Genomic DNA, 17,612 nt, shown 5'->3' with positions numbered 1-17,612 from the left:
AAGGCCAACCTTGTGCCCACCAGGTAGATGTCATTGAGGTCGGGGTTCAGGGGAACTTGCCCTGCTGAGGGCCTTAACCAGAGCCTTCCTCCTCCTGGATTTGCCCTCCAGGCCCCTCATGTGTCTCAAAAGGGGCTCCCCATCTTGTCAAAGGATGCTTGGGCTGGGGTCACTGCCTCTAAAGGCCATTGCCGTCTCCCCTGCAATAAGGCGAGAAGGGGGTATGGGCGTGGCTGTCAGCACTTGGTAGCGCCAGCCTCTTCCCCTTGGCCTCCATGCCTTCCTGCTCAGCCGGGGCCAGAGGAGGATGGAGAAGCTCCAGCCTGTTTTGGATGCCTCCTGCTGCAGAGACCCCTGACTGTTAAAGCACCCCTTCCCAGAAAGAGGGAGCAAGTGATGAGAGGTTGACATCCCACCTACTGCAATCGGCCTCTGGTCCAACCTGGTTGGGTTAGGTCCTCTGCTAGGCAGACCCCTCCCTAGTGGAGGAGCAGGAAGGAGCCCATCTATGGAGCCCAGTCACTGTTGCTCCTTATTTATACGGTATCAACTTTAAAAATATTCACAGCCTAGAAGTTGAGAGTTGTGTTTTACTTGGTGGAGAGAACTGAGGACATAACATCTCAGAAAACTCAGGAGACTGCTCCAAAGAGGCAAGGGCCAGAGGAGCCAGGATATATAGGAGTTTTTGCAACAAAAATCAGGTAGTCAGACCCTCAAGAGATTACTGCTCGTTAAAGAAAACCAGGTATCTCAAGGAATTTGATGCTTTTCTGTATATGGGAAGATGCAAGAGTCTGGGCTCACTGAAACCATTCCTTGGCTATGCACCTCAGCTCTCTGGGGCCAGTATCCTGTATTTTCTCACCCGGAGTTCCCTCGGGGCCCACGGCTCTAATGTGGTGGCTTGGTGGCCGCCGCATCCTTTGTTTACTGCTACGGCAGCAATGTTTTCATTCACACAGACGTGCTGTCTATAGCCCCTCTCCAGGGAAGCTGCCCCGTGCACAGACAGGGACACGGTGAAGCTGGAATTAGTCTTTTCCCTTGAGTAGAACATCCCATTTCCTTCCGAGAGGCCTCAGCAATGCCCCTTACCTCCCCAGAACCGTAGATTCACCAGAGGATGTTAGTAACCCTCTGGGTGGGTGCAGCTTTGCCTGGGCCGGTGAGTGAAATAAGGACCCTTCCTCCAAGCCTGGGCATTGAGGTGCATCCTCCCCTCTGTGTGGGGACTGGGGGTGCTGGGAACTGCTTCCAGAAAACAAAACCAAGTCCATGGAGGTCAGAGCCTGCTGGAACGTGGCCAGCCCCTGCTCCCCTCGGAGCCTGCGTTTTTCCAGCTACCACCTAGGAGAGATAGACTAAACGCTGCTTTAGGACTGGTGGAGGGGGGTTCACCTTTTCTGTGCCATGGACCCCTCTGGCAGGCTGGCCAAGCCCTGGGGACCTTTCTCAGAGTAACAGTTTTAAATGTTTAAAAAGAAAACATGTAGAATGACAAAGGAAACATCATAAAATGCTGTTTTCAAAGATGGGAAGAAATATTGAAAGGTGTGGTTTTTTTCTTAGTATGCCCCATGACAAGGTCTGATGGCACGTCGGTAACAGCGGCAATTATGAGGCCGTGATGAGCATAAATGGGACTTTGCAGCATCTGCAGTGTGATATGAAAGAGCTGTGACAGTGTCCCAGGCACTGCTGATTCCACAAGGCTGTGTTGCCTCCCCTCATAATGGAAGGAGATGCTCCATTTCAGTTAGAGGTTAATGAAAATAAAGGATCCAGGGTATTCCTCCAAGCAAGTTCAGACTCCTTCCTGAAGCCCTGCTTTCCATTTCTGGGCCTGACCTGGAGACTCTGCTTCATGCCCTCTGTCCGCTGAATGACATCCTTTTCTTAAGAGCGTTGGGAGGGAGATGCAAAGGGGTAGAAGGAAGTCTGGGCTGTGCTGGGACGAGGGACACCCTCGTCTCGGGAGGACTTTGTGCACTGGCTTCCCTGGGCCCTTTCTGCTTCTGTGCTTCGGTGGCTGAACATGGTAGCAGCAGTGGGCCAGCTGCTCAAAGACCCCATGCCGGTCCCCATGGCCTCAGCCTGGTCGGTGAGCGCGGGCTCCCAGCCCTCTGTGAGTGTGGGGACCGGTCCTCTCCCTGCCCTGTCTCTGCCCTTCCCTCCAGCATCCAGACTTCCACCCAGGCCAGTGCTCAGAGAGGCTGGGGGCTGTTCGATCGATGGGTCTCCATCAGCACAGCCAGCGCCCGGGGTCCACCCCTCGATCCTTTTGGATCCCCAGACCTGTCCCCTTCACTGTCCCCTCCTCTGCCCCCCAAGAATGCCAGGACTCTCTGGCTCCGCTGGCTGCGGTCACTCCTGCCCCCACTGCCCACACTGTGGCTGGGCCGACAAGCTCCTCTTCTCCAGCTCCGGCAGGGCCACCGCCTCTGGCTTTTCCTCCTCTTCCTCCCTTTGGCCTCCTCTTCTTGGTCTTTTCTCCCCGTCTCCTCCCTTCTTTGTCCTCTCTGATGCTCACTCCCCCTTCTGTAGTTTGTCTCTCTCCCATGGCCCTCTTCCGCTCAGCAGCAACCCCCCCCCCCCCCGCGCCCCCCGCCCCCACCACCGCTGCAACCTTCCAGAAGCCGCTGGGACTCCCTGCCTCAATTTTCCAGAGACAGAGAGAGGAGGGCACTCCCAGCCTTGGGCCTCTGGTGCATTCGGCAGGGGTGGGGGGCAGAGGTGTTGGGGAGCCTGTTGTCCAGACTTCAGAGTAAAGAAGCCAGAGGAACAAAGAGCTGAAAATAGCACCTTTATGTAAGAGCCCTCCCCTTGTAAAGAGAGGGCGGGGTAGCGGAGCCCAGGGGAGAGAGGGGCTGAGTGAGGAGGGGAGAGAGAGGGGAGGAGGGGGTGGGGAGCAGAGAGCCTTCTTCTGCTGGGGGTGGTACCTGGGCCACCCAAGGCTTTTGGGGCCTCTGTTTCCAGAACCATGATCCCATCTGGCAGAGGCCAGCTCGGGTGATGGCCCCTCATGATTTCATTTCATTTTTGCCCCACAGTGCCCCCAAACCAGACCCTGGAATATCTAGAACCCTGATTGGGCCAACTCAGACAAAAAAATAAAAATAACGAGTTCTCTCTGAAAGGGAGATTTCCTGAACCGCCACAGATTTGAGGAGGAAGGGGGTGAGGGAGCCACCGCCGCAGGTCCTGAGGGCATCCCGGCTCTCGTGGGAAGTCCTCTGGATGACAGACTCAGACCTTAAATAGGGTTCAGCTTTCTGCTCTGTCCTTGCTGTGTGACCTTGGGCAAGTGGCCTTCCGTCTCTGGGCCTCAGTCACCTCAGCTGTAGAACTGATGAAAAAGAGTCCCACCGGGCAGGATTAATTGAGCTACCAGATCTAATCCCTCAGCTCGTCTCTGGCCTCCGTGGGTGCAGGAGGAGCCTCCCCCGACCACTGAGCAGCTGGGGCTGAGAGGGGGATGGGAAGAAGGCCAAGATGCTCCGGCTGGCTCCTGCGTGAGCTCTGACCTTGATCCTCTTCTCGAAGCCTGTCCCGGAAGCGTTTCTGCTGACGCATCCCCTGGGTTCTTAGCCTGCTGTCTGCAGCTATTTCAGACGCACAAGGAACATGGCTCGGGGACTTGGGGCTCCTGAGCGTCTGGATCCAGCAGATGGAGTCTGGCAAGGCTAGGCTCCAACCCGTCTGCCGTTTGCTCTACTTCAGGCCTTCCTCCCAGGGCTGGACGCCTGTCCACACTCCACCTTCACCCTCCCGCCCGTCCATCCCTGCCTTCCCTCTTGGCTCCAGGATGCCATTAATAACAGGGAGTGGCTGAGGTCAGGGGCCAGCGATGGCCTTGTTCTTTCTTGTTTCAGAGAGGGTCCTCCTCCTGGAGTCCCTTGGTTCTTACAGCATCTAATTCTGGGGTCCCGCTAAGGTTGCATGGGCTTTGGGGTCACCCTGATGTGGGTTAGAAACCTAATCTGCTGTAGAATAGTCCTGTTGCCTTGGACAAGTCACTGCTCTCTCTGAGCTTAAGTGTAAAAATTGTGAGCCGGGACAATCAGAGTGCCTACCTTACAGGGTCATAAGGAGAATCAGTGAGACCATGTAAATAAAATGCCCAGCAGGGGTCTAGCATGCAGCAAGGCCTGCCAGTTTGGAGTTCTCCCATGCCCTTTCTAAGAGAAAGTCACACCCGCCCTGTAGTGCTGGGCGAAGACGTGCTTGTGTTATCAGACTCCGGGTCCTTTCCTTGCTCCCTCCCTTTGGCCCTATCGCAACGCCAGCTTCCATCAGTGATTCCGAACAAGAGTTTGTGGGCAGCTCCTGTGTGCATGGCCCTCTGGTGGGTGTTGGGAACACAGGGACCTGCTCATCTTTTATCCCCATGAGCTTTCCTCATAAGTCAAGGCTGCCTGTTAAATGCTTGTTGATCAACTAAATGAATGTTCAAAGCTCCTGATACCAGAACAGGACAGAATCCCATATCTTTGGTCCAACCATGGACTGTCATCTAAGCCCCCAGGGTGTCTGCAGGCTGAGTTTTAGGGGCAGGCGGCAGTAGCTAGCTACATTTCAGGTGATGGAGGCCCCTCTCGTCCTTGCTATAGACACCTCCCAGGTCTCTGACCTCCTTGGGGCCTCCTGCTGAGGCCAAGGCAATGACTGCCCAGTCTTGGGAAGTCATTGCATGTAACCTGCCTGCCTTGCCATTCACCTTCACCCTAGATGGCTTGTTTGCCCAGGCGGACTGACTCCTGGGAGCACTGGACACATTACGGTTTTGGGGGAGGGGGTGTATCGGAGGACCACTGTTTCCTTCCATCGAAGTGTTCACCTAGGCCAGGGCACGTGCAGCCATTCAGTTCCTGGGGCAGATTTATAAGATCCCAGGGTTCTAGTGTGACAGCCACTTCCCTTCAGATACTGTGCCAGGCTCTGTTTGAGCACTTTTCAAGTGTTAATGCATCAACTCCATGAGGGAGGGACTGCTGTTTCCCCGCCTTACAGATGAGGACACTGAGGCACAGAGCAGTCCAGTGGGTTGTCCACCGTCACTCAGCTGTGAGTGGCAGAGCTGGGAGTGATCTCAGAGAAGCCAGAACTGGTGCCTCTGATCAAGGTGGGAAGGAGCAGCTCTCCCCTTCTCAAGGGTGCCCCCTGTCCTTGTATCACCAAGGCCGTCAAGAACACTTCCTGTGAAGTGGTATGTGAGAGATCAGAGTGGGGTGGGCAGGAGATGTCAGGATGTTTGCACAAGCTCAGGTTTGCTGGTAAAAGGCAGTTGACCTGGCCTGACACTGCCCCAGAGGCGTCACAAGACCAGATGAGGTGTCCTGGGTGAGAAAGGCTCATGCTTGGGAGGACAGAGCATCTTGTTGGCCGGTGGGTTCCCATGGTGCCTGCCCAGAATACTCAGGGCTTCAGGAGGCTTATTTGAGACAAGGATCAGCATGGAGTGACCTGGCAGCCTCTGCTCTGGGGGCATGGAGTCAGGGGGCTCCTCCCATCCCCCCACACCTTCACTCTCGTTATACCTTCACTTTCATTCAGACCATCACCGCTGCTCTCCACGACCTACGGTAGCAGCCTGGCTCGATTCTATGTCTACTCAGGCCTCCTCCCCATAACAGCCAGAGTCATTGATTAATTCATTCACCCATCAATTCATTCATGGATTAATTAGTTTGCTCAATAAATATTTATCAAGCAGTCTCTATCCTGAATACACTATCCTGAATACAGTAGGGACCAGGTGGTCACAAGTCCTGCCTCTGAGGAGTTTACCTAGTAGGAAGACATACAATGAGCAAATCAATAGTACCCCATCAGGTGGTGCTAAATCTTACACAGAAAAATGAAGCAGGGTCAAGGGTTAGACAGAGTTGTGAGGGTGGAGGGGGTGCTGTTTGAAACAGGGCTGGTCAAAGAAAGCCTCACCAAGGCCTAAAACAAGGGAGTGAACCAGGAGCACTAAGCAGGCAGAGCAGCAAGTGCGAAGGCCCTGAGGCAGGAACCGTCCCATCCTGCGGCAAGAGTGGCAAGAAAGGGCCCAGAATTCATTGCGCCCAGTGAATGCAGTTTGGAATTTCCTCCACTTAAGATGGAAAGAGCCTGGAGGGTTATGAGCTGGCCTGAGACGTCATCTGACTTGTGTTTCAAGATTACATCCTGGCTGCTGGTAAGGAACAGTGTGATCAGTGCAAAGGAGAAAAATAAAGCAGGGCAGGGGTGAAGGTTGTGATTTTAGGTGGGACAGGGAGGCCTGGCGTGCTGCGATTCATGGGGTCGCAAAGAGTCAGACATGACTGAGCGACTGAACTGAACTGAACTGAACTGTCGGAGTAGATCTTTTTGTGGAGGTGATATTTGAGTAAGGTCTTGAAGGAGGTGAACAAACAGAGCTCGCTTTGCGGATAGTTCTGGGGAAGAATGTTCCAGACAGAAGGAAGAGCCAGTATAAAAACCCTGACATGCCTGCACAGCTCTCGCGTGACTCGAAAGGAAGTGAGCAAAGGGGATCTTCTTCCAAGGCAGACCTGACTACATCTCCATGGCAACCCACTGTCCTCAGGCTTAGGTCTAAGCAGCTCTTGACTGCTGTAGAACCCCTGAAGATTCTCAAGCATCCTCTGTCCTCCCAGCTTTATGCACATCCCTCCCTCTGAAACACCCATCATTCTTTCCTTTGCCCAGCTTTAACCTGTGCTCCTTCCTCCAGGAAGACTTCCTAGATGACCCTTCCTTAGCTGCATTATCTAACTGTGTTTCCTCACCCTGTGCAGCCTCCTCCTGCCTTATTTGTGTTGACCCTGCTGTCTCGATGGCTTCCTAGGTGGGGCAATGGTAAAGAATCTGCCTGCCCGTGCAGGAGATACAAGAGACTCGAGTTTGATCCCCGAGTTGGGAAGATCCTCTGGAGGAGGACACAGCAGCCCACTCCAGTATTCTTGCCTGGAGAATCCTATGGACAGAGGAAACTGGCGAGTTACAGTCCCTGGGATCACAAAGAGTCGTGCACGATTGAGCAGCTGAGCACGCACACCATCTCTAAGCTACTGAAGGCAGGGGAGGTGTCTCGCTTCCTCTAAGTCCCCAGGCCCTCAGTCAGGAGCACTGAGACTGCTCAGTATTAATCCCTGAACTTGAGACTTGAGCTGGGTGATGGTCAGGGACGTTTGTTGCCATCCTGAGTCCTGCGGTGTGGAGAGAAGTGACTGCAGAGCCCTCAGGAGCCCCCTCAGGAGTTTAAAGAAGAGCTCTGCTCAACCTCCTGGTGTGGGGTGTCTAGCCATGGCCTTACGGCAGCTCAGTGTCACTTGAGGAAGCATTAGGCATCTGGTTAGTTAGGAAAAGAAGGAAGAAATGAGCATCTTTGCAAAATAAGCGCCACTGAAACCATAACCCTTCCCCCCTCCCCCAGGATACACCATTAAAACCCTTAAAATTAAAACAGAGACAGAAGGACTTCCCTGGTGGTCCAGTGGTTAAGAATCTTCCTTTCAGTGTAGGGGACACGGGTTCAATCGCTGTTTGGGGAACTAAAATGTTACATGCCTGCTAGGGAGCAACTAAGCCCGCCAGCCACAACTAGAAGGAAGCCTGGGCACAACAATGAAAGATCCCGCATGCGACAGCTAAGACCCAATGCAGCCAAAATAAACGAGTAACTGATTAATTAAAAAGAGCTAGAGACCTTCCCCATCCACCCCTCACTTGCCGTTTTCACACCTCCCTGGGGTTCTGTCAGGAATCGTGGAGAGAGAACCCTTGGGTTGAGAAGTTGAGCCTGTTGAGCATGGGCCGAGCTTCAGGGATTGCCAGTCAAGGCCAAAGCCACCCCGCAGCGTTTCTACGTAGTTCCGGGGAGGTCTGGAAAGTCTCCAAGAAATTGAACTGCTTGAAATTGATTTCAAAGTGAAAGGCAGGAAAATCGTCATTCGTTTTACCATATAAGTTCCCACGGAGTGGGGCTTGTCAGGAAACACAGAAGCCCCACGAAGGTGTCTTAGGGCCTGCAGAGTTCTGTGTCCTAGAGAGCAAAGTGGTTTTCCCCCTCAATGTGTATTTGCTCACGGGGCTTTCTTCTCTGTTCTAGAACACTCTGGACCTGGAGGAGACAGGGGAGGCTGTCCAGGGCAATGTGAACACCCTTTCAGACGTTTCCCTGGTGAGACCCCCCTCTGGGAAGACCCTGTCATTGTATTTTCCCCCTCCTGGGTCTCATTGTATTTTCAGGCCCCTGGGGGCTGGCTCCCTGGTGAGACCACAGGGAGGGGACTGAAGCCCTCAGCGAAGAGCTCTCAGCGAGTTTCAGGATTTTGAGGCAGGACTGTCAGGCTGTTTGACTGTTTGCTGAGTTGGTGTTACTTTTGATACGTTATCTAAACGTTATCATAGCAAGGACTGAAGCATGAAGTGTGTGATGAGAGCGCTTCTCAAGGAGGCCCTGTGACTGCGCTGGGAAAGCGGGTGAAACGTGATCTCACGCCCATGCGCACTCAGCAGCAGTCCGGAGAGTCTGCTTTCTGATCTGACTCACGTGGCTTTCGAATGGCCTGGGCGCTGAAGCCAGACTGCCAGGTCCAAATCCCACCCTGTGCCGCTGACTGTGTGACTTTGGGCAACTTTCTCAACTGCTCTGTGCCTCAGCTTCCCCATCTGTAAAATGGGGTGTAATAATAGTGTACCACCCCTAAGCCCGCAACAAGGGGCAAATCAGTTATTCTAAGTAAAACATCGGGAACAGAGCCATGCCAGTGCTGGATGCTGGCACAGGGAGGGGCACAGTGACGACAGAGTCTTCCTCTCACCATGCACCTGCTGGATCTCAGGCCCCTTGCTAGTGCAGCACACGCGCTACTGCTCACCTCCCCACGACTCTGCTGAGTAGGTCTTTCCTCCATGGCCCCGAGGTGCACTCAGAGAAGTGCTGTGCCCTGCCCAGGGCCACACAGCAGCCTGGCACACCTCTGTCCACCTTCTACCCATCAGTCCTGTCACATCTCCAGGCTCCAGGAGCCATGCTAATCCCCTAAAGAGAAAAGCCCGAGAGGCCTCTTCTGTTTTCATCTTTGCATCCCGCCTCTAATTAAGTCCCGTTCCCTGTGACAAGCCCTGGCCGATGCCAAGAACTTCAGTTCCTGAAGGTAACGATGCCATCCCCAGAGACAAGATCCCGATGCTTATCAGCTGCTCAGATGCTAGGAGAAGTTTTCCACTCGGGTGTTGCATTATTCAGAGCAGCGTGGCCAGGAGCTAATAGAGCAAGGACAGAATTCCAGCCGGGGTCCGGCGCACTGGGGCGCTCGGGTCTCCCCTCTAACGGCCGCAATGGGCTCTGACTCCTTCTATTCCTGTTGGGTCTTTTGGCAGGATGATGTCAAGTCCACCTCCAAGGGGCTGCCTAGCTATAAGCCGCCGCCTCCCCCTCCCCCTCTGACCCAAGGCCACGACCACCTCCTCATCCAGCCGAGGAAGCCAGGCAGAGAGGACCTCCAGCCGCCTTCCTCCGCGTCTTCCCACTCGGGCATCGTCTTCTCAGCTCCACGGAACAGGAGCCCGCCCGCGGGTACCGCTCCTGTGCCGGAGGCCCCCACAGCACAGGACTCGCCCTCCTCCCCCATCTACGCCTCCATCTCCCCGGCCAACCCCGGCTCCAAGAGGCCGCTGGACACCCACCTGGCCCTGGTCAACCAGCACCCCATTGGCCCCTTCCCGCGGGTCCAGTCACCCCCGCACCTGAAAAGCCCCCCCGCAGAGGCCACGTTGTCTGGCGGTGGCCTTTCCCCACCCTCCCCCTCCAGCCGCCCAGACCAGGCGGGCACGAACCAGCATTTTGTCCTGGTGGAGGTGCACCGCCCGGACAGCGAGCCAGACGTGAATGAAGTGAGGGCGCTGCCCCAAACACGCAGTGAGTATCGCAGGCCCCGGTGGGCTGGGCTCGGGGGCCGCTGCGTCACCTTAGGGGTGTCCCACTGGGGGATTGATCTGCTCATTGACACAGCTCAGGTGGGGCCAGGCGCTCTCCCAGTGGGAGGCCTTCGAACCCAGTCCTCCCCCATTAAAGGTCAGGGGAGCCGGGGAACAGGGCTCCGAGCCCGCCCGGAGGGGCTTTGGAGGCAGAGGCTGGAATGTGAGTCCCAGCTCTGCTGTCACTGGCTGTCTGACTGTGGGCGGGCTGCTGGGCTGTCCCATGGGGGCTGGAACAGTTCTGTAACTGTTGCTTCTGCCAGCTGGCTGTGAGGGTGGGATTCCTCCTCTAGGACCTGGTCACCCTGCACCGACCTACCAGTCTCCCCAAGAAGACGGAGCCTGTTCAGGGCAGGAGTGGCTTTGTGATCTCTGTCCCCCAGAGCTGGTGCCGAGGGACGGGTGGACATTGAAATTGTCACCTCTGGACCCCTGGAGGTCTCCTGGCTCGGGGCTGCAGGGTCAGAGTGCAGGGTCCACCTTCCAGACACCTGGGAGGCCAGCCCAGGGCTGTAGCCCCGGGGTTTTCAGAGGATGTCCAACTGGGGAGGTGGCAGGAAGGGAGAGCTGGTTTCCACCCTGTGAGCCTGAGCCCACCGCGAGGCCTGCGTCCTCTCCCTCCTGGTCATGAGTTGGGTCCGTTTTGTTGGATTCTGCTGCCATCTCGTGGCTAAGGTGACACATAGGACCACCGTGGCCAAGGAGGGTGGGTGGCCAGCTAGGTCAGGGGACATTTGCTGAGCGCCTGTGGTATGCCAGTAAGGGACGGACTAGGATGTGGAAGGCGGGGTGCCTGCATTCAGTAGCTCATTGAGGGAAGGCTGCTAAGGCAGAAGGTGGCGGGGGGGGCGGGGAGCCCAAGCTGTCATGTCAGATAGATGGCCCTGGACCTGGCACTGAGCCGCACACGCATGATGATAAAGCTGGCAGGTGTGCCACACTCTCCGTGAGCCAAGGACACTGTTCTTGGGAACGTGCCTGTGTTAGTAACCCACCCAGTTCTCTCAACAGCCCTGTGAGGCTGGTACTGTTATCACCCCCATTTTACAGACGAGAGAGACGGAGACGCAGTGATTGTGGAGCCAGGCAGGCTAGCATAAGCCTGTTCACCCCATATGTCCTGTCTGTTAGTGTTCATGATAATCCATGGGATAGGCATCATTGCTTAAAATTCCATTTTTATGTGAAATCTCCTAATTTGAATGTGTTGGTCCATCATTAAATATTGACAACACTAAGAGTTAAAACAAACAAAAAAACCCATATCTGTGGGCTGGATTTGCCTCCTGACTTTTTTTTTTTTTAACCATTTTGCCAGAGGCTGTCAAGGCAGACATCCTGGAATTGGCAGCCTTGGGGCCAGACCCCGTTGGAAGGGCAGGTCTCAATAGGTGGAGGGTGGCAGGAAGTCTCTGCCCAGGGAATCCCCCGCCCAGCCTTCTGACTTGCCCCTCAGCTCCTCCGGGAAGCCCTTACTGACCCCAGCTCTACACATCCCTCTCCTCCTGTCCCCACCGCAGCCGCCTCCACGCTCTCCCAGCTCTCAGATAGCGGGCAGACCCTGAGCGAGGACAGTGGTGTGGACGCTGGCGAGGCCGAGGCCAGCGCCCCTGGCCGAGGCAGACAGACGGCGCCCGCCAGGAGCAGGAGTGGCAAGGAGACACCTCGGAACGAGAGGCCCGCCGAGGGGGCCACCAAACCTGTAAGTGAGACGGGGGGGGGGGGGTGTGCAGAAGGCAGGCGAGGGGAAGTCTGGTTGGGGGTGAACAACAGGAAGTCCCGACCAGGGTTCAGCTTGGCAAGTGACCGCAAGGGAGGTGCTGAGCACCCCCGTCACTGGGCGGATGTGGGTGTCCGGAGAGACCTCTGTGTTCAGAGTCTGAAGGCCGCCGATCTGCCATTGATGCAGACAGGCCAGGTGCTGATGGTTGTTCTCACGGATCATTACGCTCCCTTCCAGCGTAGGGTGGAGGTGAGGCAATCAGGCCAGATTCAAGTCCTGAGGCCACCTCTAGCAGCCTTGGGGCAGCTGCTTACCATCCCGAGCCTCAGAATTAGACAGCTGGGCACACCAAGCGCTGTGCTCAGTGCTAGCACACAGCACGCTCCCAGCAAAGGGCTGGAGTCTGCGTCCTGCTGACCTAGGGGCCTGTCATAGCCAGGCCAGCCCCCAGGCCAGGCCCACCCCACAAGAAGGCCTGCCGCTACTTTCCTTTCTCATACCTGCAGCCCGGGCTCTTGGAGCCCACGTCCACCCTCATCCGCGTGAAGAAAAGTGCGGCCACCCTGGGCATTGCCATCGAGGGTGGTGCCAACACCCGCCAGCCTCTGCCTAGGATCGTCACAATTCAGGTACATCCCCAGGGACCTGCTTGACCATCTCTCCCTACCCCAAGGGTCCCTCTCTCAGCCTCCCCAGGGGTTTGCCATTCCCAGAGGCAACCCGGCACCCACAGGCAGCCCCAGGCTCATCACACTTGGCTCTCGCCGAGCCTCAGTTTTCCTCATCAGGGCCATGGACACACAGACTGTGGCTCCCTGGTTGGCAGTGGGGGGCAGTCCAGGCCAGCCCTGGGGTGTCCCAGGTTACACGTCCTGTGTCTCACTCCTGCAGCGAGGCGGCTCAGCCCACAACTGCGGGCAGCTCAAGGTGGGGCACGTGATCCTGGAAGTGAACGGGGTGACGCTTCGGGGCAAGGAGCACCGGGAGGCCGCGCGCATCATCGCGGAGGCCTTCAAGACCAAGGAGCGCGACTACATCGACTTTCTGGTCACCGAGTTCAATGTGCTGCTCTAGGGGCAGAGGCCGGAGGGCCTCCCATCGCTGCCCAGCCCCTAGCCCTGGTCCCTCCTCCCTCCTGGCACTATTGAGCTCCTTCGGGGGCTGGAGCTGCATGGCCAGGGTAGCAGGAAGACATCCCTCCCTCCATTCCATACTGGCCCTTTGGACCAGAACCGGGAGAAGAGAGCTGGGCGAGGCAAACAGAAGGTCAAGTCAGGGTATAATGCAATGCCTGGTATACAGTAGGCGCTCAATACAAGCGTGAAACCTCAGGAAGGGGAAAAAGAAAAGGGAAAGGTGGAGCACCTGTGTGAGCACCTGTGTCTTCACCTGAAGCCTCCCAGGGCCTGTAACTCTGGGTTGAGTGCTCCCTGGCCAGCTAGGACCTGGCCTATTCCCCGATGCCGGAGTCTTTGTCTGGAATGAAGTCACAGAATTCGTGGACACGGCCCCCAACCCGGGGGGCCTCTTGCGGGACCTTCAGTGCCACAAATAAGCATCGAGCACCCCCATTCACACCCCTGTTCCTCCTAGCTCCTCATCCTCCATGGTATTTATTATTTATTTCCATCCCACACCCCTGGGGATCACAAGACCCCAGCTTCCCACTGCACCCCCAGCCTATCCCAGAGGCCTTGCAGGTGACCAGTGGTGTCAGTGTATTTATATACAGAGCTTATGACTTTAATTTTTCAATAAAGAGATCTGAACAAGGTTAGGATCCAGCGTGCTATGTGGCCTGCCTGTGTGGCTGGGCTTGATGTGGAGAGAGGGTTGGGTGGGACAGATGGAGGCACCCAGGACATCACATCTTCCCTGGCCTCCCATGGCTCAACCTGGGTCACACAAAGCGTGTTGCAGGGGCACTGGAGCCACACTCATGTCTTGGAACACCTTCCCTGAAGGTTATAGATAACATCTTTAGATCAAAATGCACAGGTATATATAGGTTTTAATAATGCTGTACCCCTGAAACTTATATAAGAATATTTAAAATACTCAGGTATGTTATGAGACAGAATGCACAATGTGCATGAATGTTTGAAAACACAGAGAGGAGGCTTCCCTGGTGGTTCAGTGGTAAAGAATCTGCCCGCCAGTGCAGGAAGCAAGGGTTCGATCCCTGGTCTAGGAAGTTGGCACATGCCTCAGAGCAACTGAGCCTGTGAGCCACAGCTATCGAGCCTGTGCTCTAGAGCCCAGGAACCACAACTACAGAGCCCTTGCAGCCTACAGCCCGTGCTCCACAATAAGAGAAACCACCACAGTGAGAAGCCTGCGCACGGCCCGAAGGGTAGCCACCGCTGGCCGAAACTAGAGAAAAGCCTGAGCAGCAATGAAGACCCAGTGCGACGAAAACTAAATAAGTAAATAAAATTACAAACACGTGCGCGCGCACAGAGGTGGCCTATCTTAGGGCGGATCCCAGAAACTGGCTCTGAGACGAGGATGTGTGTGCAGGTGATTCATTGAAGCAGTGTGCAGGGAGGCTGGTAAAGCAGTGGGTGAATCAGAAGCGAAGGTGAGGAACACAAGCAGGAGGTGATTTCAGGCGGAGTCCTAGGAGGACAGCTGCAGCCTGATCCCACCGGGGACACTGGAGTGGAAGTTCCACTTAGAGTTGTCTCCGCTCAGGGCAAGCGGACAGGGCCTTCAAGTTGCCACTCTTTAGACAAGGTCTGGGGACAGGGAAGAGGCAGTGACTTCACAGTCGCTTCCTACCTGTGCACACGAGGCTGGTGCAGGAGCCAAGGGCAGTGGGTATTAGAAGCAAAAACACATGAAGAGGGCAGAGAGGAGAGGGCCCCACTACCAGCCCCAGTGCCCACTTCCTCCATCCCCAGGCTTTCTCTGCAGAAAGAAGAGTGAAAAGTCCTGCTTTGTCCAGCCATGTCCAGGGATCTTCTAGAAATGGGTTGGGGGCTGTTGATTCTACAGATTTTTACTGGATCTTGCTCTTAGCTGCTTGTGTCCCCTCCCCAGCTTAAGGAGTCCAGAGGCCAGAGCCCTGGCTTCCACTTGACCTCTGAAGCAGCCAGTATCCCCCCAAACCCCAGCCCTTCCCATGGGACTCTGTATGCCCCTCTCCAATCCTGGTACCCCTGCAAGGAATAACCCTCACCTGGCTGCAAGAGGGCTTTGTCAGGCCCCAGATCTCCTGGCATCAAATTCCACATCCTGTGTGGTCACGGGCAGGTGATTTCACCTTTCAGAACCTAAGTTCCCAGTCTATGGGTGTGGTAGGCTGAGTAACGGCTCCCAGAGTTACTCTGATTCCTGTTATGTGTAAATGTTACTTTCTGTGGCAAAGAGAGATGTGCTTATTTAGGGCATTTAAATGGGGAGCTTATCCTCGATCATCTAGGTGGGCCCCATGTAATCGCAACGGTCCGTGTAAGAGGGAGGCAGAGGGAGATTTGACATAGGAGAGGAGAAGGTGTGATGATGGAAGCAGAGGTTGCAGTGATGCAGTTCGAAGATGGAGGAGAGGACCATGAGCCCAGGAACACAGGTGGCCATTTAGAAACTGAAAAAAAGGCAAGGAAATGGATTCTCCCCAAGAGCCTGCCCAAGAAACCTGCCCTGCCGACACCCTGACTTCAGCGAGGTGAGACTGATTTTGGACTTATGACCTCTCTTTGGAAGAACAAGTTAGTGTCATTTTAGGGGTTTTTTTGTTTTGTTTTGTTTTGTTTTGTTTTTGGCCAAGCAGCATTGCATTCAGGATCTCACTTCACTGATCAAACCCACACCCCTTGCAGTGAAAGCATGGAGTCTCAACCACTGGATCTCCAGGGAAGACCTAGTGTTGTCTTCAACCATGAACTGGTGGTAATTTGTTACAACAGCCACAGGAAATAAATACAGTGGGGATACTGCTACTCGCTTCTGATGGAGGCTGGGATGCAGTGTGTGGGCTCAGAGTACCAGGCTCAGAGTCTGCCCCAGAGAGATGACTGCAGTCAGAATGATGGTGAAGATGGAGCCCTCTGACCTTATAAAGCACATCTTTTCTAGGCCCAAGTCCTTGTGGATCTGTTCTGAATCCAGAGGTTTTTGTCTGTTACCTACTTGCGGTATGAATTTCAGGCCAGCCAGTCCTGGGTATTCATTGGAAGGACTGATATTAAAGCTGAAACTCCAGTACTTTGGCCACCTCATGCAAAGAGTTGACTCATTGGAAAAGACTCTGATGCTGGGAAGGATTGGGGGCAGGAAGAGAAGGGGACAACAGAGGATGAGATGGCTGGATGGCATCACCAACTCGATAGACATGAGTTTGAATAAACTGCGGGAGTTGGTGATGGACAGGGTGGCCTGGCGTGCTGTGATTCATGGGGTTGCAAAGAGTCGGACACGACTGAGTGACTGAACTGAACTGAACTGATTGGCCTGCTCTACGAACTCCAGGACAGGTTGTGACTTCTTGTGTCTTGAACTAGCCATCTCCCCACTTAGTCCAACCCCAGGGGTCTGGGAACTCCTGACAACTGCTGCCTGCGATCCCAAATTTGTTCTCTGAAAAAGAACAAGAAAGAGTTTCTGGAACTGTTGGTTCCGAAATTCCTGGGTCTGACTCCGGGACTGTAGGCCATTGGTTGTGAGGGTTCCCCCTCCCAGGGGAATTTTAAGCTTAAAAACATACCTTTGTAAATGGGCTTAGAAAGGCCAAGTTACTTGCTCAAATTTGCATAGCTAGTAAGTGGTAGAGGAAAAATTTGGACCCACAGCTACCTGAGGTTCACCATGTGAAGCTCCAAGATAATAAGCAGATGTCCTATTGCCTTTGAAGGGACCCAAAACAGTGGGCTAAGGCAGCTTGGATATTGGCAGGGTGAGGAGCCAGAGGTCCATCTGGCCACATATGTGTCTATGGCCCTAATGTCTTTACTCATAGTGTCAGAGCTGAGGGAAGCAGGTAGGTACAGCTAGACACCTTCAGGATCTGCTGCTAGATGAAGGAGAAGGTAGCAAGAGGGCAAGTTTCTGGTTTGAGACTGGGCCTGCCCAAGCAAGTGCCAGGCTGGCCTTCAAACCACTTGGAGCCCTCTCTGCTTGGGAGAACGCAGGATGAGGGCTGGAGTAGCCCTCTGTGAGGATCCTAAGGACAGAGGGCAAGGCACACCTCAGGCAGTCCAGAGCTCAGAGCCTGACATTTGCACTCAAATTCTATTTCCACCACTTCCTGGCTGTGTGAGCTTGGGTAAGTCACTTAACTTCTCTGAGCCTCATATTTCTTCTTCTTTTTTTTCCATCGCCGTATTTGTTAATTTTTAAACGGAATGTTGTGTTAGTTTCAGGCATACAGCAAAGTGCTTCAGTTATGTAAATACACACACACACCCCATACATATATATATACCCTTTTTCAGATTCTTTCCATTATAGGTTATTACAAGATTTTGAATATAGTTTAGCAGGTCCTTGTTGTTTATCTATTTTATATACGGTAGTGTGAATCTGTTGTGCTTCCCAGGTTCCACCTGCCAATGCAGGAGACATAAGAGACGCAGGTTGGATCCCTGGGTTGGGAAGATCCCCTGGAGGAGGGTACAGCAACCCACTCCAGTATTCTTGCCTGGAAAATACCACGGACAGAGGAACCTGGTAGGCTATAGTTCATGGGGTCTCAAAGAGTCAGACACAACTGACGCAATTCAGCACTCACGCAGTGTGTGTCTGTTAACCCCAAACTCCTAATTTATCCCTCTCCTGCTTTCCCCTTTGGTAACTTTTGTTTTCAGTGTCCATGAGTCTATTTCTATTTTGTAAATAAGTTCTTTCTTTCATATTACATATATAATTGGTATTGTAATTTTCTCATCTTTAAATTGGGAGTATTTAAAGTCTAAAA

The 17,612-nt window shown here is 54.3% G+C and overlaps 1 protein-coding gene across 1 annotated transcript in view; it reads left to right on the top strand.

Moving 5' to 3' along the window:
* Nucleotides 1-13,475, top strand: part of WHRN (whirlin) — a 91,261-nt gene extending 77,786 nt beyond the window's left edge. Inside the window, exons 8-12 of the mRNA XM_018052669.1 lie at nt 8,102-8,173; nt 9,379-9,916; nt 11,496-11,677; nt 12,205-12,327; nt 12,590-13,475. Of these exons, the coding sequence (XP_017908158.1) occupies nt 8,102-8,173; nt 9,379-9,916; nt 11,496-11,677; nt 12,205-12,327; nt 12,590-12,772 (1,098 nt within the window). The 3' untranslated portion in view covers nt 12,773-13,475. The remainder of the gene's footprint in view (nt 1-8,101; nt 8,174-9,378; nt 9,917-11,495; nt 11,678-12,204; nt 12,328-12,589) is intronic.

The sequence above is a fragment of the Capra hircus genome, chromosome 8, assembly GCF_001704415.2.
Source record: "Capra hircus breed San Clemente chromosome 8, ASM170441v1, whole genome shotgun sequence".
In the NCBI taxonomy this organism is placed as follows: domain Eukaryota; kingdom Metazoa; phylum Chordata; class Mammalia; order Artiodactyla; family Bovidae; genus Capra; species Capra hircus.
Note: the sequence above shows the minus strand (reverse complement) of the source record. Positions and strands in the feature narration are given on the sequence as shown.